At 37.5% G+C, this 23,112-nt stretch overlaps 4 protein-coding genes across 4 annotated transcripts; 2 read left to right on the forward strand and 2 right to left on the reverse strand.

Annotated features, from left to right (window-relative positions):
* Positions 1-5,252: 5,252 nt before the first annotated feature.
* On the reverse strand, positions 5,253-7,323 carry BNACNNG04770D. Its single transcript, XM_013798985.3, has one exon. The coding sequence runs from the start codon at positions 6,442-6,444 to the stop codon at positions 5,668-5,670; it is 777 nt and encodes a 258-aa protein (XP_013654439.1). The 5' UTR covers positions 6,445-7,323; the 3' UTR covers positions 5,253-5,667.
* Positions 7,324-7,852: 529 nt separating this feature from the next.
* On the forward strand, positions 7,853-9,163 carry LOC106359257. Its single transcript, XM_013798986.1, has one exon. The coding sequence runs from the start codon at positions 7,853-7,855 to the stop codon at positions 9,161-9,163; it is 1,311 nt and encodes a 436-aa protein (XP_013654440.1).
* A 2,711-nt stretch (positions 9,164-11,874) lies between these two features.
* Positions 11,875-12,309, forward strand: LOC125583184 (uncharacterized mitochondrial protein AtMg00310-like). Its single transcript, XM_048749792.1, has one exon. It carries the CDS (start codon positions 11,875-11,877, stop codon positions 12,307-12,309), a length of 435 nt encoding a protein of 144 aa, XP_048605749.1.
* A 3,962-nt stretch (positions 12,310-16,271) lies between these two features.
* Positions 16,272-21,584, reverse strand: LOC111215919. The gene is made up of 11 exons (XM_048749793.1): positions 21,413-21,584; positions 21,122-21,334; positions 20,863-21,026; positions 19,559-20,489; positions 18,829-19,426; positions 18,643-18,745; positions 18,255-18,546; positions 18,092-18,163; positions 17,713-18,003; positions 16,958-17,664; positions 16,272-16,913 (listed from the first exon to the last, which is right to left on the reverse strand). The coding sequence occupies exons 1-11, from the start codon at positions 21,582-21,584 to the stop codon at positions 16,272-16,274; spliced, it is 4,185 nt and encodes a 1,394-aa protein (XP_048605750.1).
* Between the last annotated feature and the right edge of the window lie 1,528 nt (positions 21,585-23,112).

Below are 23,112 nucleotides of genomic sequence, written 5' to 3' on the forward strand. Positions count from 1 at the left end.
GCATGTTCAAGGAAATAGGACGACTTAGTGGAAAATTCACGAAGCGGAGACTTACGGACACTGAGCACGCTCATTTGCAAACATATTTGCTCACCAACTGTGAAGATGTTCTACAATATGAGAGGTAAAAATATTTATTCATTTATTGTTAGATTAATATTCAATAATTTTATTTCATATTGATAATATTTTTGTATATAGTGTATATATGGCGGAGTTGCGTATGACTCACAGGCATGCAACAGAAGATGAGCTTCGACAACTTAGAGATAAAGGATTTGCTGCGTGGCTTCGTAGTTATGTGAGTCATATATCATATTACCCTATGCAAATGATTAGTTTAAATTTAATATATATAAACTAATTAATTTTGCAATCATATATGTTTTTAATTTATAGGTGAATGATGGTTTGGCCAGAGGTCTTGTGTTCGATGATTGGATACGCGAATTTGTGCAGGGACCAAACTATGTGGTCAAATCATATCCTAAATTTTGTACGCGAGGATATGCATTCACAAGGAAAGGTCATTCTAAGACAACATATGATGCTGGTGTTTCATCTTCTTCTGGTGACGATGTCTACTACGGCAACATAAAAGAAATATTGGAAATCCAATTTCCTGGAATGGTTGGATTGCGTTGTGTAGTATTCTATTGTGATTGGTATGACACCACCCCAGATAGAGGAGTGAAGATTGATGCGTTTGGTGTTACATCAGTTCATTCGCGGCGGAAACTTCAATATTATGATCCCTTCATTCTTGGTTCGCAAGCTGATCAGGTATGTCAATCTATTCATAATTTTTTACCAATATAATTAATTAATGTTATATATTTTACTAATACTTGTATAATTGATATGTATAGGTGTGCTACATCAGTTACCCTCGGGTGACGTACAGAGACGATCCATGGGTTACTGTAACGCAAATCAACCCAAGAGGACGAGTGGATGGAACTTCTGATGATGATGAACCATTGCAACCAGAGTCTACCAGCAACGCCCAGGCAGTTGAAGATTTGGAAAATGTTCAACTCGTTGAGAATTTGACTGTGTTTGGACATGATGCTGTCGTACATTCAGAGCCGGAAGCCGAGGTTGGGGAGTTTGATGAAGATTCAGAAGATTCTGATTAGTTTTTTTTTTTTTTTTTTTTAATGGTCCGTCGGAAATCCCTCGCAATATACCGACGACATAGCGACGACAACGGGTTTCATTGAAAATTGGAAAGGTCGTCGGTATTTCGTCGGAAAATACCGACGACATTCTGACGAACTTGTCCAGTTCGTCGGAATGTCGTCGGTATTTTCCGACGAAATACCGACGACATTTTTTCTATAAAGTTTCAATCATAAAAATCTATAAATTTAGATGCCAAAACTATGAAAATAACACATAATAAGTGTTTAGTATAGTATTAGATCGCAACCGTTCAAATATAACAACTCATTAAAATATTTATGTATGCATATCATTGTTTTCATAACATCTCATCTTAACATTATATACTTATACAATCATATTTATATAAGCTTACACTACAAAAAAATGTTGTTGTGTAAAATCGTGTTATAAAACATTTTTTGTTAAATCTTTATGCAAATACTATATATATTATCAAAGATTTGGATTTTGCATTTAGAAACTTGAAATCAACACCCTAAACACTAAGTCGTCGGAATTCCGTCGGAATATACCGACGACATGTGTCCGTCGGAAAATACTGACGGACACATTCCGTCGAAATTTCAATTAGCCCGGGAGAACCAAACCGCTTGAAAATTTTCGCGAATCGGCATTTGGTATATTTTAATTATACCGACGGAATACCGACGAACCCGTGTCCGTCGGAATCCTCGGAAATAAAAACCCTTCTTCTTCCTTCTTCCTTATCTCCGCGGCCTCTCTCTCACGAAACCCTCCGGCGATTTCTCCCCCTCTCCGGCGATTCCGGCCTTTCTCCACCTCTCTTCACCGGCGAATCCTCTCCTCACCCTCATATCTCTTCCCCAAACCCCAAATCATGTAAGAATCATCTCAAACCTTCTTTTTTATCAATTGTTTAGGGTTTTGGAAGTTGATCTCGGATTTTAGGTTGTTTGATTGAAAATTTTAGGATTGAATGGATAGTTTAGGATATATAAGTTAGGATTGTTCTTTGGATTGTTGTTTTAGTTTTTTTTGGAACATTTTTTGATTTTTAAAAACGTTTTTTGATTTTTAAAAACGTTTTTTGATTTTTAAAAACGTTTTTTGATTTTTAAAAACTTTTTTTGATTTTTTAAAACGTTTTTTGATTTTTAAAAACGTTTTTTGATTTTTTAAAACGTTTTTTTTTATTTTTAAACGTTTTTAATATTTTTTAAAAATATTTAACACCATTTTTCTATATTTATAAATTTTTTATAATTTTGTATACATATATATATATATATATATGTAAATCATGTATAATAAAAATTTTAAAATTTTTATAATTTTTTATAAGTTTCCACTAATAAACTATGTATAATAAAACGTTTTAAAAAAAAAATATAAATATTTAACAACATTTTTCTTCATTTATAAATTTTTAACAACATTTTTCTATATTTATAATTTTGTACATATATATATATATATATATGTAAATCATGCATAATAAAAATTTTAAAATTTTTTATAATTTTTTATAAGTTTCCACTAATAAACTATGTATAATAAAACGTTTTTTAAAAAAAATATAAATATTTAACAACATTTTTCTTCATTTATAAATTTTTAACAACATTTTTCTATATTTATAATTTTTTATAATTTTGTATACATATATATATAAGGTTTAATAGTTTTTTTTAAACGTTTATAAAACCTTTTGTAAATATATAAATGAAAACATTAAAAATATAAATGATTTGAAAATATGTTTGATGGGTTAATTTTTTTTTTTTAGGGCCGAGGATGAAGCCCGCCCTGCAGCCCGTCTTCGACGTAGTTCGGTGAGCAGTTCCCGTGCATCGGGATCGTCTCATGACTCGGTTCCCGCATATATTCCCGCTCCAGCTCCCTCAGCCCCTCACGCTGCCCCTCACGCTGCTGCTCAACAGGATCCGGGGGTCATGCCGGTTCATCTATTGGTTCAACAACCAGGTCGAGAGCATCTCCCGTTTCTCCAAACCAACCCACGACGAGGCCATAGCACTTGGTTAGTATTTTTTTAATTTGTACCGTTATATTTTTTTCTTTAATTAACTTGCTAACTTGTATTTTTTTTAAAGGTTCACCAAGTCGAAAAATGGCATTAGCCGGAGCATCAACCAGATGATGTACTCCATGCTCCGTTTTGGATATCCAAAGTGGAGTGTGATCCCTTCCGACGAACGAGAGTTGTGGTTTCGTCAGTTCGCGGTATAGTAACTCTTCATTTTTTTAAAGTTTGAACATTTTTTTAAATATATTTACTTATTAAATTGTGTTTGTTTTGTAGCAAGAGTTCAACTGGCACTCCGATCTTACGGAAACAGTCCGTAAGAAATTCAACGAAAAGGCCATGGACTCTTACACAAAGCAGATAAACTCGTGGAAGACAGTTTGGCAGAAGAACAAGAAGCCACGGTTCATCAACGGGTCGGTGTGGGAGCAGTTGATAGCTCATTGGGAGAAGGAAGAAACTGCAGAGACGTCTTCTAGGAACTCCAGGAACCGGAAGAGCGATCGTGGCGGGAAAGGTATGTATGTGCACAACCTCGGCGCTTGCTCTATGTCTACTAAGGAGGATGAACTTGTAAGTTTTTTATTATTATTTATCTTTATATTTTTTAAATAAATATTTTATATATTTCTTGGCTAATAATGGCGGTTTTTTTAGATCGAAGCAAATGACGGTAATCCCGTTGATCGTCTACAACTCATTAAGGTGGCTCACACTAACAAGACGACGGGTCAAATTCAGGACCCCGTGATCAAAGGTGTAGTTGATTTGGTGGAAGCTGAAATAGTTTCCCAATCTCAGCCTCTCTCTGATGACGGCGACTCCACGGGAGCTTCAACCAACCTGTCTCTATTGCAAATAAATGAGATGGTTGAAAAGGTAATTTTTTTATCAATATATTTTTTTAATAATGTCGATTACTTACTTGTCCCTATTTACTTACTTTAAATATTTTTGTAGGCGGTTCCTAAAAGGAAAGGAGGCCGTTTAGTTGGGTTGGCCCGTCGTGCTTCTTCGTATCCGGCATCTTCTTCACAAGCTCCGTATGCCGATCCCATGATTCTCGAGGAGCTACATGACAAAGATGAACGGATTGGGGCATTGGAGGAGGAGAACACCACTATCCTTTCCGAGAATGCCACTATCCGTTCGGAGAATGCCACTATCCTTGCTGAGTTGGCATCCCAGAAGAAGTTCAACACCGAGATTATGCAGAAGCTAGATCGTTTGATGTCTTCGAGTTCATCTTAGTTTATTTCGGCTTTTTAAAACTTTCGGAATGTTTTTTTTTATTTCGGTTTGTATGAATTTTAAACTTTATGAATGTTTTTTTCCTATTTCGGTTTTTATGAATTGAAATTTTATAATATTATTACTTTTAAATTATTAATATAAAAAAATATATAAAAATGCAAAATTAATTTGAAAAAAAAAAATGGGTATATACCGACAGACAGTGGTCGTCGGAATTTACCGACGAACCTTGTTCGTCGGAATTTACCGACGGCCAACGGTCGTCGGAATATACCGACGACCGTTGGCCGTCGGTAAATTCCGACGAACAAGGTTCGTCGGAATGTACCGAGGAACACTCTGCGTCGGAAGTGTCCGAGGAATGTTCTCCGTCGGTACGTAGTTTTTCCGATGAACTCTGGTCTCGTGTATCCGCATCGTAATATCGTCGGAAGTTCGTCAGAATGACGTTTCTCGGTATTCGTCAGAAAGTCGTCGGAAGTTCTGACGAAATTCCGACGAATTTTTTTTTTCCGACGAAACGATACCGACGGACGGGTTCGTCAGAAATTCGTCGGAATCGGTCTATTCCGACGAATTTCCGACGATTTCGGCCATCAGAATCCCCCTGTTTTCTTGTAGTGAATTAGAATGAAATAAAAACAAGAGAAATTTCTTATGATAGACTTTTTTAGTTTATTTTCACAAAAAATAGCTTTTAAGGAGGAAAATGATCAAAAATTTTTTATTAAAGGATAAAAATACATTTATACTCCAGGGTTAACTAATCTAGACTCAGAGTTTAGAGTTAAGGGGTGGAGTTTTGAGGATAGAGTTTCAAATTTCAAAAAAAATTAAAATTTTCAAAATAAAAAAGGTTATTTTGGTCATTTTACTCATTGAATGCTATTTTTGTGACAAAAAATTTAAAAATGCTAATTGAGAGAATTGTCCTGAAAACAATGCCAACAAAACTATTACTCCTAACTATTATAGTTGAATATGTAAATAAAATTCAAGTATTTAAACTATAAATCTACATCCAGTCATTAACCCACCCAAGTATTTAACAGCTTTTATCAAAATCCAAAGCTACGTCACGATACAAACCACATCTGTCTAAAAGATATCGGTGCACATGTCCATCACTCGTATTCTATAACAAATATCAAATCCTAATTTAAAAGGTTAATTCCTAAACTCAAATGGATTGGCTTACTTGACCTGGATAGAAACCCCACTCAGGTCGCCGTCTTCTTATTTTCCAGCACCAGATCTGCTCCAGTAGAATATTCCATCGCCGGAGACAACGCGTATCCATTCACTGAACGAGTCACCATATGTGGCTGCATTGGCAAGACCGGTAAGTAGAATATCGGTAAAAATTGATGCTGCTGCAAAGGCTCTTGGATAACTATTCTCCGTGGTTGATCTTGAATCTCTTCTCTCTCAGTTTCTTTATCCGAAACTCCGGTGTTCAAAGAGGCTGAAGTTATAGGATCCTCGTCCGACATGGCATGGATATTACCGTGATCCACACGCTTCGTCGTGGTATCATTATTTTGCGGGAATTTCGGGAAGGGAACAACGGAAGACGAAGATGTGTAGATTATTTTCTGTATAGGCGGTTCGAGTCCAAGCAAGTTAACCGAGAGAGGATGTCGAGTTGATGACTCGGGGTAGTTTAACGGGAAGAGGAAGAGACGGATACGCTGGGGACTAGCTGAGTCATACTCGGCGATCATGTTTTGTAGATCTTCGTTGTTAGTGACGGTGATGAGAGAGTCGAGGTCGCAGCTGGGGGGTCTGTACTTGAGGGAGAAGGAGCGGCCATGGAGAAGCTTGTCCGAGAGAAGCTGGGAGAAAGCGGTAAAGGAGATGTCACGTGGAACGGCAACGATGCGTGTCTCTCCGCCAATGTATTCCAGGGAGTTTGACGGTGGGATGAGCGTTATCCGGCCACCGTAGCTACAGAGCAGACGGAGCTTCGGAGTTAACGACGGAGCTAGCGGTTCCATGATGGAACAGAGATTCCACTTTTCTAAGAACGTCGAGAGAAGGTTTTGGCAGATAGATTTGTTTGTTAAGAGGCTTTAGGGTTTCCACTTTTCTATCTCAGTTTGAATTATACTTTTTATAAGATTATACTCTCTACCAGTTTTTATGGGTTTATAAGTTTATCTTTAGTATTTTTTTAATTATTTGTTTTTATCTTTGTCTCTTAATTTTGTGTTGGATTGTGTCTATTTACGAATCGAACATATTTAATAAAATATTGTTATATATATATATATATATACACACATTATTTGTTATATTCTAGGGGCGATGGAAACATAACCGATAGTACATTCGGTAATAACAAATTTTTGTTGTTGCTGGTAAGTTATATTTTTTTTGCGTGTCATTTATTAAACGCTTCTTAATTATTTTAATAAATAGTATTATGTTCTAATTTGTACATTATATGTATAAGTTGATGACAAAAAAAAAATGTAAAGTTAATACAATATAGTCACAAAACATGTGTACATATATATGCTATTATCATATTATTTATTAGTATGTTATGAATTTATATGAATGTATTCTCTTTTTCTATTTTCTATTTTTTTTACCTGAGTTTTTATTGTATAGTCTTCTTTTAAAAAAAACTATTATTTAAAATTTTGGTTATTTAAATAGGATTTAAATCCTTACAATAAAAAAATTATATTATTACATTACCACACATATCAAAATTTAGTGAGTCATAATTTTCATACGTATATTGATTACATCAATTATAGTAGTTGATATAAACATACATCAACATTTTGATATAAACATACATCAACATTTTCAGAATCATTTTTATAAACGATAGAACTTTTATTTACATCAATTATAAATAAAAATTAGATTTTGATCCGCGCGCCCGCGCGGATGTATGGAACCGGTAATTCAAATTTTTGGATTTGTTGTAAAATTAATGGTGTTTTTTTATAGGTTAGTAAGTTCTGACATTGGTGTTTGGTGTTCATTTTGTTTTGTGTTTAATTTTAGATTATAACGTTGTCATGTGTTTTTTTGTATTTTTTTGTTTGCAGTAAAATTGGTTTTAAAAATATTATAGGGTTGGTGGGAAAGATTCTAGAATGTCGTTCCAAAAATCTCTCTCTGAGGGCGATTTTGTATTGACCAATCAGAGGAGAGTAAACATCAGGAAGGCTTTTTTCCTTGTCGGCAAAGAGATTAACTCAAATCTTTTTCCAAATCTTTTTGGAAATATCCAAAAATTTTATGGAAATACGCGTTTTTTTACCAAGATCTTCTTCAAAAGTTGATGTTTATATAGGGTTCCTCTATACACCGCCGCCTTATCACTCCATCTTTTAGATACTTTTGCGTCTCTATATTCAGAGTAAAGAGATTTTTCTACTCTTAATGGACGATAACCTAGCTGGGGTTATGCAAGGAATGTCGTTAGAGGATGATGTGCCAATTGTCCTCCCGGAAGATGATGATTTCAGTGCGGTAGAACGAAGTACTAGAAGCTTGTTAGGAAGGCTTCTAAATCCACAATGCCAAAACATGGCACGTATGTTACGTACGATGCCAAAGATATGGAAAGTCTATGAAAGAGTTCGTGGAATAGCTCTGATGAAAGAGAGCTTTCAATTCATCTTTGATCTGGAAACAGATTTACAGACAGTCCTCAAACATGGTTTCTGGACTTTTGATGATTGGGGAATGGTGATGGAGAGATGGGTTGAGCAACCCCCGAGAAACTTTTTACAAACAGCGATGGTATGGCTCAGGCTCCGCAACATCCCGGGGAATTATCTAACCATCAAAACCATTGATGCGGTTGCAGGAGGGATAGGTTATGTGAAGGACATTGAATGGGATCCAGAGAAGCCGTTGCTCCAAGACTACATTCGGGTACAAGTAGTGATGGATTTAAGCCTCCCGGTACGTGATAAGAAATGTCTCACCTTGCCAAAAGGAGGTGGTAGTGCTTTGATTGATGTGGAGTACGAAAGAATCCGGAAAAAATGCTATCACTGTCTACGTTTATCTCATGAAAAGCAGGCGTGTCCTCTGCTGAAAGGTAATCTGGCTGGGCGTTCAAAAGGGAAGGAAAAACAAAACAATCCTAGTTCTCAAAGGTTGGCGCAGAGACAGCACAACACCAACCTATCAACAGACATAATGCCCCTGTTCGCTCCATCAATACCGCCAGGCTTTGTGCCTCCCGCTGGTTTGATAGCTCCTGAAGTCTTCGAACAAATGCAGCTTTACATGAACTGCATTGATCCTGAGGAGAGAAGAATAAGAGAGTTTAGAATGAAAAAAGCCTGGGATGAGCTATCTAAGGACTCTATTGCTCAACGTGCATGTCTGAGGATGGAAAATGCCCCAATGATCTCAGGTGCAACCAACAAAGATAAGGGTCTGGTCTTTGACTACAGAAGAGTTACTGTTGATACTCCCCCCGACGTAGGAGAATCTTCTGAGTATGCAGAGATACAGAGGAGAAAAGCTGTTCTTCCTAATACTATAATCGTTGCTACGGACCCGGTTCAAAGATCTTCATCAGAGACAAGGTTTGATAGAGTTCAAAGCCGGGGATATGACCGTGTAGAGAACTGCGCCAAGCGACGACCCCGTAGTAACAAGATGAAGGAGGCACGTTCGGAATGCCTTCGATTCCAGTTCTTGGCGGCTTTGAGATTGGGTGTGGAGCGTCCATGATTGCCTCAAAGAATGGAGATAATAGAGGTACTTCCCGGAAAACAGCTTCATGGACACGAAGTGGAAAGAATAACACCCATTCTAGGAAACAACAGGCGGTAAAGAATACTGATGAAAGTCAACTGAAGAGGAAAGCGGAGGAGGAAGTGGAAGTTACCTCCAAAATGTTGAAATCAACAACGGGTTTGATGGTTCACCAGAAACCATCCAATCCTCAATGACGATGCTCAGTTGGAACTGTCAGGGTTTGAGGAGCAACTTGACAGTTCGACGCCTTGAGGAGATGTGTCGTGAACATCTCCCGGATTTTGTGTTTCTCCTAGAGACTAAAAACTCTAGTGCTCACGTTCTAAAGTTCCAAAGCTCGCTGGGTTATGACCATTGCTTTTTGGTGGACCCAGTGGGACTTAGTGGAGGTTTAGCTTTGTTTTGGAAAAGTAATTTTGAAGTGGAAGTGCTGCAAGCTTCTAATAGGATAATTGATACGAAAATAAAGTTTGGTTCGAGAGTCTTCTTCATGTCCTTTGTCTACGGCGACCCTGTTCGACAACGAAGATCAGTAGTGTGGGATATGCTAAAGGACATCGGATTAAATAGAAATGGAGGCTGGTTTCTGGTGGGTGATTTCAATGAGTTGATGAACAACTCAGAGAAAGTGGGTGGACCAAGGAGACAGGAAAACATGTTCTATGAGTTCAGAGCTCTCTCTCGTGATTGTCGACTCAAAGAAGTACCCAGCTCTGGTAATCGTCTTTCTTGGGCTGGTGCAAGGGAAATTATGGTGAATGGTGTGAAGGAAACTGTGTGGGTACAGTGCAGACTTGATAGAGCATTTGGAAATGCTGAGTGGTTCTGGCTATTCCCGAGCTCACACTCTTTTTACTTGGAAAAGACTGGATCGGATCATAGACCCATATTCACAAGTTTGGATTCTAAAGAACAGAAGCGTACTGGTCGTCGGTTCATGTTTGACAAACGATGGTGTAAAAAACCAGATGTCAGAGAAGTCATCAATCGAGGATGGAATCTAAACAACTCTTCTGGACAAGCCTCGGTATCTGAACGCATTCGATTCTGTAGGCAAGAGCTATCTAAATGGAAAAGATCAGCGAATGTGAATTCTAATATAAACATCTCGCGGCTTCGTAAGGAGCTGGAATTGGAGGAATCTAAAACCTTTCCTGATCTTGCGCGGCTCCCTGTCATGCGAACAGAGTTAGAAAAAGCTTTTAAAGAGGAGGAGGATTACTGGAAAGTAAAAAGCAAGAATTCTTGGTTGCGGGTGGGAGATAAAAATACCAAAATCTTCCATGGCTGGGTTGAATCAAGGAGGATGAAGAACAAAGTTCACTCGATTGTTGATGACACAGGGGAGGAACATTTCTCGGAGGAAAGTAAAGGGAAGATTGCAGTGGAGTATTTTACAAATCTCTTCACGTCAAGTAACTCTGCGATCCCTACGGAACTACTCGAAGGAATGACGCCAAGAGTCACAGAGAGGATGAACAGAGACTTGATCAAGCCAATATCAGATGTTGAGATAAAGAGAGCGGTGAAGGAGATTAAAAGTGATAGTACGCCAGGAGTAGATGGTATGACTGGAATATTTTTTCAGAAGTTCTGGAACATCACTGGGCATCATGTTACGCAGGAGGTGCGTAAATTTTTTGACTCAGGACAGTTGCCATCGGATTGGAATTTCACGGAGCTTTGTCTACTTCCAAAGGTGCCTAATCCTAACCAAATGAAGGACCTATGTCCTATTAGCCTGTGTTCTGTAGTCTACAAGATCGTATCAAAGGTGATGTGTGATCTTTTGAAGAGAGTTCTACCTCACATTATCTCGCCGGCTCAAGGAGCTTTTGTAGCGGGTCGCTTGATCTCTGATAACCTGCTCATAGCACATGAGATGATACATGGGTTAAAGACGAACCCGCGCTGCAAGTCTGACTTCATAGCTATTAAAACGGATATGTCTAAGGCTTACGATAGAGTTGAATGGAATTTCTTGGAAGCTCTGTTCATCAAGATGGGCTTTCATAGGAGGTGGATAGCTTGGATTATGTGCTGTGTGCGGACGGTTTCGTACTCAGTATGTCTGAATGGTCAATCTTATGGCCACATTACTCCGCAGCGAGGGATAAGACAAGGGGATCCGCTATCCCCTTTTCTTTTTGTCTTATGTGCCGAAGCATTGATCCATACAATGAACCAAGCTGAAAGGAGAGGAGGGCTCACTGGCATGAAGCTCGCACCAACATGCCCTTCAGTACAACATTTACTATTCGCTGACGATAGCTTCTTCCTTTGCAAGGCTTCTCTGGTTGAATGTACAGAATATTTGCGACGTTTAAAGCTCTACGGTGACTCTTCGGGTCAGGTAATATACTTTCAGAAATCTGCTATAACCTTTGGCAATGGGATTGATCCAGTCATGCGGCGGCTTCTAGCGGAAATCTTGGGTATTGAAATGAAGGTGGTGATGGCAAATACCTTAGACTGCCAGAGTATTTTAGCGGATCAAAACAAAAGCTTTTAGCTTTCATTGGAGAGAAGCTGAATAAGCGCTTGCGGGGATGGTTTGCTAAGAAGCTTTCGATGGGGGGGGGGGGGAAGATATCCTTCTAAAATCCATAGCTATGGCTCTCCCAGTGTATGCTATGTCCTGCTTTAGGTTGACAAAACACCACTGCCAGAAAATTATGAGCGCTATGGCAAGCTTCTGGTGGGATGAAGATGAGGAGAAGAAAAAAATCCACTGTATTTCATGGAAGAGTCTTTGTATCTCCAAAGACAATGGAGGGTTGGGGTTCCGAGACATTGAAGATTTTAATCTAGCTCTTCTAGCTAAGCAAGCATGGCGTTTAATTAATAACCCTGACAGCCTTCTAGCTCGTATCTATAAAGGTAGATACTCTCCTAACAAGAACCTGATGGAGTGTGGTAAAGGCTCTAGACCTTCGTATGCATGGCGGAGTATTCTATTTGGGAGAGAGCTACTGAATAAGGGTCTTATGAAGTCCATTGGTGATGGGAAGGATACTTATGTCTGGTCTGAAAAGTGGATTATGGAGGACATACCTAGAAGACCGGTCAATAAGCAAGTGACGATGGATGTAAACTTGAAGATGGAGGCGCTCATTTAAGAAAATGGACAATGGAATAAGGAGAGCGTCCAGAACTTGTTCCCAATGAATGAGATGACACGGATTCTTCAACTACCTGTTGGTCATACACCTGATAGGCTTATATGGGCGTATACTTCGCACGGCTCATACACGGTCAAGAGTGGTTATCAACTGGCTTCGCGTGATAAAGAGAATAAGGCACGACAATTGGCTTCTAGTGAACAAGGAGTGCTGGAGTTGAAACAAGACATCTGGAAGGTACCAACTATCCCAAAGATCCGGAGCTTTACGTGGCGGGCTGCATCAGGGGCACTTGCAGTCACAGAGAGGTTGAATACTCGTGGAATGCAACTAAACACGACCTGTAAGCTATGTCAGGCAGGTTCAGAATCGATAGAGCATGTTCTGTTTAAGTGTGCAATAGCTCAAGACTTCTGGTTGAGAGTTGGAATTCAAATGGACCTGCAGCTGTTGAACCGTCCGCTAGTAGAGATACTATCAAAGGTTCTTAAATTGATGGATGATGTTAATGTGACAAAGTCAGTACGGCAGGCGATTCCATGGCTAATGTGGACTATTTGGAAAAATAGAAACTCCATTGTGTATGCTGCAACACAAATGTCTATGGACACTCAAATTCAGCAGGCGTGTGAAGAGGCACGGATTTGGAATGGACTTAACGATGATCCAGCGGGAGAAACGGTGCGGATTGGATTATTGGATGAGTCTAAGAATTGGGAACCTCCAATCTATGGGTTTGCGAAGTGTAATATTCACGCAAACTGGAGAAACGCCAAACTCCACAGTGGAGGGGCTTTCATCATACGCGATTCATCGGGCAATGTGCTGCATCATGCGCGAGATGCTTTCACTTTCTCACCCAATAGATTGACATCGGAACTTAGGTGCATGGAATGGGCGCTGCAGAGCATGCAGGACTTGGGGTATAAAGAGATTATTATTGCATCCGACTTACATGATCTCATTACTGCGGTTACAAAGTCGACTGAGTGGCCTCGCTTTAGGCTTCTTCTTTATCGTATAAGTAATCTCTGCTTACAGTTTGAAGCAGTTGCTTTTGAAACAGAGTCATCATTGTCTAACTCTATCGCAAGGAAAATTGCGAAGAGTGTCCTCCGAGATGGTCGCTTTCAACGTATCTGGCGTTAGGAGTTCCAGCGTGGTTACATCAGCAAATATTCAGAGAAGCCGCTTTGATACGTTCGTAGATCTTTAGATTAAGGTTGAACGTATGAATGTTTCTCTGTTTTTCATTCGTCACTTATCTTTTTTAATGGGTTTTACCCAATTTCCAGACGTTAAAAAAAAAAAAAAAAATATATATATATATATATATTATAGGGTAAAATATTAGAGTGTTTAGTGTAGATTTTGGAAGTTTAATAAAATTATTCAAATATGGGTTGGATTACTAACTCAATATTTTTAATGATTTTTAACATACTTCAAGAAAATAATATTGTCAGCAAAAAATAAAATTGTTAAAGTAACCCAACCCACATTTTTTAGATTAGATAAGTAGCAATTTTAATATCTAACCCAGATTAGAGTGGAATTTAAACAGTTATCAAAGCCCATTTACACTTTTTCCGGGAAAAAAAACAGAAACACGTAACCCTTATACGTCTTTTTTTTTCAGACGAAAGATCTCTTGATCCAGTCGATCTCTTTGTCGGTGCCTTCCATTAATCTCCTTGACAAACCCCTAAACTGCTGTGAATTTTTCACTCAAAGGATGAAAGAAGATAGATCTATTGATTACTTCTGGAGATTTCAAATATAGGTTCGAGTTTGTAGATTTATGTTTAACTTTCTACATTCACGGTTAGTTGTTCTAATCTATGTTCTTTATTATGATTTTCTAATATCCATTACAGTTTTGTAATACGAAGACACTACAATTGGATAGATAGATCCCGTCTCCTCTTTAATTACGAAGAAAAAGCCTCAGGTGGTTTCAGATCGGAAAAGAATCAGATGACTTATAATGGTGTTAATGGTGTTGTGAAACTTCTGTTTCCTGAGCTCAAGGCTAGTGATGTGTTTATTGGCATGGTTAAAACTAAGGCGGAAAGGTACACTAAGTATGGTAAGCTTGCTGCTGATTGTGGAAGACCTTTCTTGTTGTTATGTTTGATCTTTTGTTAAGATGTTTTTGTTGTGATGGTTTATTGGAATCATGATGAAAAGTCTTGTGTGGTTCATGTAGAAGGATATTACAAAATGGAGAAGATATTGGAGTTTCTAGGCAAGAACAAGTTTCCCTTGATTACAAAATCGAGTGAAAGTAATACTGCTTGGGTTTATTCCACTACTGTTAAGCTTCAGGTTTGAAGTTTTTGTCACTGCAGTTTGTAAGAGAATACCAGTTGCAAGTCTATCTTTGTGTGCTTAATCGTTGTTCTGTTTTTCTCTTTTCTTCCTTGGTTAGGTTATGATCTTTGCCAAGGCTGATGATTTTCAGAGTATGGCTCCGCCTCTTGAAGATATTGCAAGAAGGTTTAAATCGAAGGTACTTCTGACGCTGAGTCTAAAAGGGCTACATAGATTTAGTTCTTAGGTTCTCTCTTAACGTATACTATCAATTTTCTTGCAGCTCATGTTTATATACATTGATATAACAAATGAGAACCTTGTGATGTCATTCTTGACCTTGTTCGGAATAGAGGATGCGGACAAAACTGTTGTAAGTTTCTGATGCTTGTTCCAGTAATAAAGCTACAAGCCACTGTGGATTAATCTATTGTTTTCTTAAACAGGTTGCTGCTTTCGATAACAAACTCAACTCGAAGTATTTGCTCGAGGCAGATCCATCACCAAGCAATATAGAAGTACAATATTTTTTTCTATATATATGTGAAGTGTTGTTCTGATATTTATGCTAGCCTAAGAAAGCTCATGTTTTTCAGGCTCTTCTTTTAGCAATGCAAGCTAACTCATGTTGTAATTTTTTTGTCACAGGATGCAGTGCTAAAAGAGAAGTGTAAGATTGACCTGTGTGTTGTGAGGATCACTGGCTCAAGTAACATGTTTGAGTAAGTCGTAAGTCAAAGAACTTGTTAAAGTTCTTTGTAGGTAAATTACTTTAATGATTTTTTCCTTACACAATAATCATTTCCAGGGGAATCAACTTATCAAGATGTAGTGAACTTATGAAAGAAGAGGGAGAGTCGGCTGATGCTGATATTGCAAGCTGTTACTACCACCGGTTGCTGCGAGGAATCCATGTTGTCACTACGACACAGGACAGATCTGGTAAAGTGTTAGATATTTGCTTTAATCATTTTTCAATAGGAAATTAAAAATTTGTTCTCGTTGAGGTCCCATGGTTTGTTGATCAGAGATAAGCCCTGATTTTAAACTTTTTAAATCTGTAGTATGATGTTGGACGTGGAAAGGTCAAAGTATCAGTTATCAAGATGCAAAAGAAGACAACAACCATTGGGGATCAACATCTTATAATACGGTTAGTTATTACTTATCTCTTCTAAGTAAGTCGTAAGGTTTCTGAAGTATGGCAGTGTAGAATAAGGTTTTAGATTAGAGAACCCTGCCTTTAGTTAGTATGCTTTGTTTTGACTTGCTTGAGTGTTGCTTGGTAAGGGTATATGTTAATGATAGTCTTATATAACATGCGCTTTATTTTGATATGGTTTTAAAGACCAAAAAACTCATGCATCTGTCTATATCAAAAGAATAACAAACTTATTGCATTTCAGATTCGTTGGAAAAGAAAACAAATGTTGTTTGCATACTTATTAGAGAACTTTGTGAACCAGCAAGCATGCATCCACCATAGAACACGTGAACTTCTGAGATCTGCAAAGAATAAATAGTTTTTATTATACGTAATGGGCGAGTCAAAACACATTCCCTGGTTTTTAAAACAAAGATCACTTCCAAAACAAACTGTATATGACATCAAAAATATGAAAAGACATAACTTATTACCTCATTTGTTAAAGGTTGTCGAAAACTTCTTTGAAAACTACATTCTTAGTTTGTTTCTGTGGTTTGCCATCTTCGTCTAAAATCAGAATTTTCAATCCCTTTTTGGAAGTCACTCTAGAAACAGCAACATATAACTGACTATGTGAAAAGACAGGTCTTGGTAGATAAAGACCTACTTGAGATAGTGATTGCCCTTGACTTTTGTTGATTGTGATTGCGAAAGCCACCGCAAGAGGCAGTTGTCTTCTTCTCATTTTGAAAGGCAATCTGGTGTCATAAGGGGTTATTAGCAATCTAGGAATATCAACTATCTCCCCAATCCTCTCTCTTGTTATAATCCTAGCTTGAACCATAAAATCCATTAGCTGAGTGATCTGCAGTCTCGTCCCATTCATTAAGCCATCAGAAGGAGCTATGTTTCTCAAAACCATAACAGGACAACCAACCTTTATTCTAAGACTATGGTTTGGTAAATCAGAAACCTTGATTGTGTTTAGAAAATTAGCACTAAGAGATTCATTGTTCACAGCACTTGTATCAGAAGGATCAATGCTATCAGCACTGTTATAAGTTTTTTCCTCACCTGAAAGAGAACATATATTTGGAGAATAAGACTCAAATACAAAGAAAGCGAAATCAATAGATGAAAATACCGAAATTTACCTTCTAGCTTGTCCAACATATTTTCATTAACTGTATTAACATCCTCGTTAGTTGGACAGAGGATAGCTCTCTCTTGAAAAAACTTGGCCTCTTTCTTTTCATGCAATGAAGTTGCTATGCCATAAATCTCTTCGCTGATTGCTTCTATAGGATCATTACAGTCTGTAATCAAAAATTCAGAGGGAATTTCTATCTCTGCCTCACCATCATTAGGCTCTGAAAGTTTACCATCACCAACTTTTAATATCCACTCTGAAAATTCTTTAAGATCCTTTGCCTCTGCTGGTGACAATCCTGCTGATAGCAATCTCATATTCTTGAAGAGCTTAAGAACTTTGCAGTGCGTCCAAAGATAGGATGATTTAAGTGAGGCCATAACTATTTCAGCTCTACCAGCACCATTTATAACAGGCAAAACCTGCCTAAAATCACCACCAAACACGATAACCTTTCCACCGAATGGTTGTGTGTCGTGTTTCCAAACAATATCAGATAAACTTTTATCCAAAGCCTCAAAACAATGCTTGCTCATCATAGGCGCTTCATCCCAGATGATAAGTGATGATGCTTTCACTAAATTAGCTTGGTCACTTCCATGCTTCATTGTACATGAAGAAAACTCGTCTGGATTTAGAGGAATGTCGAATCTGGAATGTGTTGTCCGACCACCAGGAAACAACAGTGATGCAATGCCGCTTGAAGCCACATTTAGAACAATATCTCCTCTAGATCTGATAGCTGCAGAAAGCAATTTTCATAGGAAAGTTTTCCCTGTTCCACCAAAACCACTGACAAAAAACATTCCACCATCTCCTTTATTAACAGCAGAAAGAATCTCTTCATATATCTTTCTTTGCTCGCACGTCATCTTCGGAAGATCTCTTCGAAGAGTCTCTAACAAAGCAAAACGCTCGTAACTGCGTTCGTCTAGCACCAAAACATTTTCATCGTGGCTACTTGTCTTTGGCGGTCTAGGCATAGAATCAAATTTGGCGAGAGAAGTTCCGGACCTTTTCAATATTTTTTCAATCTCAAGTAAAGCATACTTCTTTTTGTCGTCATCACTCAGCAACAGACCTACAATGAATATGAAAAAGGCAAGAATCTAAAACTTAAATTCATGTATCTAAATTGAACAATCTCAGGTCATAAACTAAAAACATACCTGGTCTATTAAAATTCCTTCTCCTAGAGTGCTCGATATCTTCAGACAGAAACATCCAAGTGTTTTCCCATACTGACTCCGGCTTAGATAAAGTGTTACTCATAAGCATCATAACAAACACTTTCCGCAGCTCACTTGCTGTGCTCTCAAAACTTCTTCTTACTGTCATCAATGTACTCATCATCATCATCTAATAACCCACTAGCATAACATGCTTCTTTGTAGCTCGGATAGAGAACATCTTGGTATGTTTTAATGTCCTCATAACTCGTGGGTCCCCTGACAACATTCAACAATACACGCAAGTAATAAGCATCTTCCTGGGTCCTAGGGGCATAGTTAATCCTCCCCAAAGCAAATCCCTGTTTCCTCCTGTTGAACTTCTTTGACCTTTTGTCGTAAGTATAGAAGCTTGGGATCTGAGCATAGGTCAATGTTCTTGCGAAGGAGTCAATCTTGTTCAACTCAAATTAAGCTAAGAACATTGTATTTTGAATGAGATTCCGTGTGATAACTTCTTTCAATTTGTCTTTCCCTCTGAATGTAATAACTTGCTTTCCAGGGAGATGGAAACTAAGCTTCTCAACAGCAGTTGATCGATAGTGAATAGGAAATTTGAATACTCTCCATGTTCCTTCACACGTTGACACGTATCTGAAAAAAAAAAACATATAGTTAAAAATCACAGCTTAATTAATGAACTGGTATACTGTAAAGAAAAACAATGCTACTATTACCTGCAATCTAAGAATTCCTTGAGTTCATTCCTTTTCTTATCAAGATTCTCTTTATTAAGCTCAACATCTCCTAACTCACTTGCAACAATGTTGTCTGGTGGTTCAACAGCAACTGTGACACGATCCTGTCCTTTATTAATGTATTTGAATAAATACTTTATATACCCAACTTGGTTGCACCACTCGACGTTGATATGAGCTCTGTAAAGAAGAGATAACTTTCGGTTATAAGGAATGACACTCTGATTGTCACATCTCACTTCATTCTTCATAACAAAGTTCTCTGACTGCTGACGCCTCTTGTAAACCGGAAATCCTTCCTTATTAATAGTGGTTTTCTCAGAAAATGATTTAGGATATGACTTAGAGCAATGGCCATTCTCCATACATGGAGAATTAGTATTTGCTCGTCCACATGGACCATGAATCATCATATCTTTAATGACCTCATATAGTTCTGGTTCTTCCTTCTTGTTAGGAATCTCAGCAGAAATGATGTTGTCAATATCGTCTGTTGTAGGCTTCTTTAACTTCGTCATGAATAAGAGAATGTGAGCATGTAGTAAACCCCGTTTCTGAAACTCAATTGTGTACACAGCTGTTTAAAAAAAAACATTTTAGTCAAAATATAATACACAGCTGTTTAAAAAAAAAATTTTAGTCAAAATATAAATAAATGAAAATGTAAGGAATACAATTTAAATATACAGATCAGACATGTATAACTTACATGACTGTGTCTCTCCCAAAATATTGTTTTTGGTTAGAGTATCCATCAATGAATCAAGTTTGATCTTGAAAATCCTACAGATAATGTCTGACCTGTCTTCAGCCTTTAGCTTCCTCGCCTTAACATATCTTGTGATCTCTGGCCATTTGGGATTACATGTGAAAGTGATGAAAAAATCAGGGAATCCAAAATGCTTACATATAGCCATAGCATCTAAGTAACAATTCTTCATATATCTAGGACTCCCTACGAATGAAGCTGGTAATGTAAACTCAGTTCCTTGCTCATTCATATCCACTTTTCCTGCGTTCTCAGACTCTTTAATAGAGTCATAGCTATCCGATCGCAAAGAAGGCTGGTTTAACTTCAAATATCGCAAACGATTAGACTCAATCGTTGTGAAGGCATCCACCAAAAACTGCTGAAATAGCCTTCTAGAATGTAGGAGAGAATGCGATTCGTTCTTATGCTCATGCAGGCGAAAAGCAAACCATTGCCTCTTACTGATATTAGGCTTCTTCTGGTTTTTCGTCTTTTCTGTTGCTCCTTTCTTAATACCAAGTCTGAATCCATCTTCACCATATGTAAACAAAAGAGGATACTGAAGTGCAAGATATGAAGCATGAATCTCGTTTATTCTCAGTAGTTTTCCTGAATTTTTTTGTAGAACAATATCCCTCCTGTCCACATCAAGACTAAAATCTCCAGGAATCAGCGCAACAACCTCTGAAGCTGTGGGTGTGTTATACGTCCTTCCATCCTTTAACCTCCCACTAACAATCCTCATATGAAAAGAATTTTCAGGATCTGTGTTGAAGCAGTCCCTTGCTGAACTAAACTTTTTAACATATGGATTGACTTCATTCAACATCTTCATTAAAGTCTCTATAATATCTTTTCTGAGATGATCCTTTTTCTTCACCTGGATTTTCTGTTTACCCAAGCAATAAAAATAAAATAAAAAGAACAATGTTAGTAATCTAAACTATTAAAAGCACAGTTTTCATAAAAAAATAAACTTTATACCTTAAACATTTTGCTCTGTTTTCAACTTCATTCTCCGTATCAACTATATATAGCTGTCCAAACTTTGGTTCACTCCCCTCAGGTGGTGTGATACCCGCACCCAATAAATGATAATTTTCTCCTTGAAGCTGAAACATATCAGGGCCTCTACCTTTTTTCAGAGACCTCTCTACTCTTCCACCAAGAGAAGTGAAGGAAAAAACCATATTGTAGGGCCTTATATGTTTTTGAAAATGTCTGCTTCTTGGATCATCTCCTTGCAAGAGATTTTTTAAAACTGTTGGTGGTTCCTTGAACAACGGCAATTTCACTTGTCCTTGCATACAACATAATGAAAATGTAGGATTCTTTGCGTTTCTCCGCTTGTTTAGCCATTCTCCATACCACATGATAGCACCACAATGAGAACAGTTGTAGTCCGGATCACCTTCATCTAAGTACTCTACAAATTTCACATCAAAATAGAAACATGCTTAAATATGACAAAGATGAACATAAAACGTGTTAATGAATCAAGAAAACACACAGAATCAATACCGTTTTCACTAAAACACTTTTGGTTAGGTGGTTTTGGCGCCTTTATAACACCAATAGTGTGTTCTGAATTAGGTGCCACTCTCTCTCTATCGTTTGGCTCAACCTCTGGCTCAAAATCCATAGTATCATCTAAATCAGAGTCCTCATTTTCTGTATCAGTATTCTCTAGAGAAGAACATTCAAAGACTTGCTGGCTATTTGTATCAATGAACCCTGTTAAACAAAAACTTCAATTATATTTAAGTACCAAAGAGCATAAAAAAATCGTATACTTGATAAAAGATTGGCTACCTCCAAACAAATCAGTTCCGACTAATCCATCTTCTTCTTGTATGGACTGAGCTGACGCATCGAATGTAGATGATGATGAATTGCATTTTTGTTTCCTCAGATGTGCTATATTAGTAATGTCTTTCAATACATTACTTGAACTTCTGGTTTGATGGCATCCCTTAGTTTTCATAGATTTGAAACTCCTCTTTTGTAGATCCTCTGTTATAATATTAAACAAAGTTGAAATGAGTATGAAAAATGAACAGGTTAGAGCATATATATACAGTAATAACCCAAGCAAACACTTACTTGATAATGAGGTCAAGCAACTGCTTAACACTGGGGTGTCATTCACTTGGTCTTTTATCGTTTCGAGACCTTAGAAACATTAGAAAATGGAATACATTTTATAGAACTTGATGATTGTACATGATGATAGTTAATAGGTCATTTTAGATGAATCACTTACCAAGGATACATCTTCTTTTATTTAAAGGTGTTTGCGGTGAAAGCTTGCGTATTTGTTGATATGGAGGAATAGTGTAGTTTGGAACATGTTGATTCTCAATATTTTCGAAGAGTCTAAAGTAAATAGAACTTAATGGAATCGGCTGGTTTGAGATGGGATTAGAAAACCTCCGAATCTCTTCAAGGTTAGGCATATCACTGCATGATGCGGTTTTGTTTTTTTTTGGCAGTGTCAAATCCTATTTGGACGTTTCCTCTCTTGCGATTCATCACTTGAGTGTTTGGATCTAGGAATGTTCCTTGTACGACCACAAAGAAGAAAAAATTGTGGGAAGAATGGGAGAGCTTAAGATTAGATTTGCATATATTGAGGTAATCTCCTATTTTACGGGGTGTAATTTTAGATTGACAATATATACTTACCTTAAAGTTAGGATATTAGTTATAATTATGAAGTTTAATTAGTAATTATTATTTTTAAACATCTGTAACATTAACGGGGGTTTGTATGACATTTATATAGATTTCTACTCTTACTGCATGTAAATTGATATTGCCTTTGTTAGTAAAACTACAGATGCATGAGAAACAAAGATGGAGCAGATTCGAACATTCAGACTCTTTAAGACAGGTACACACTTCTAAACAATCTTACTCTTTTGTCAGTTTGAGACCTTTAGATTACGCAAGTTAGTATAGTTTTACTTTAGAACTATATGAGTTGATCACTAGTAAAATACATCGCTACAGCCACGAACATGCCACACGATTTTCGTGGCAAAAACGTAAGAGCTACGATATAGTTACGATATGCTACGAAAAAGAAAACGTAGCACTTTTCTTGCAAAACATAGTAAAGCTTGCTACGAAATTGCTACGACTATATTCGTGGCAATGTTCTCTTACGTTTTGCTACGTCTTCAACGTGGGTATCGCTATATATTAATATTTTATCTTAGTCGGCCAGAAAAAAAACAAAAAAATAAGCTTGCCACGAACAGATTCGTAGCAAGCCGTGGCTAGCTCACCGAAAAAAATCCCATCAATCCAATCCTGCACTAAGGCAGTGATAAATAAATACAAAAAACTAAGCCACGAAAATGTTTCGTGGTAAATTTCGTGACTAGCTTTCTCAGTGCAATCACATCCGTCTGGTTGTGTGCAGAAAAGATTCTAATATTTGCCACAAAATTAATCGTAGCAAAACCGTAGCAATTTTAGTGGCAATTCGTAGCAAAAATTGTAGCAAA

This window comes from Brassica napus, chromosome C3, assembly GCF_020379485.1.
Source record: "Brassica napus cultivar Da-Ae chromosome C3, Da-Ae, whole genome shotgun sequence".
Classification (NCBI taxonomy): domain Eukaryota; kingdom Viridiplantae; phylum Streptophyta; class Magnoliopsida; order Brassicales; family Brassicaceae; genus Brassica; species Brassica napus.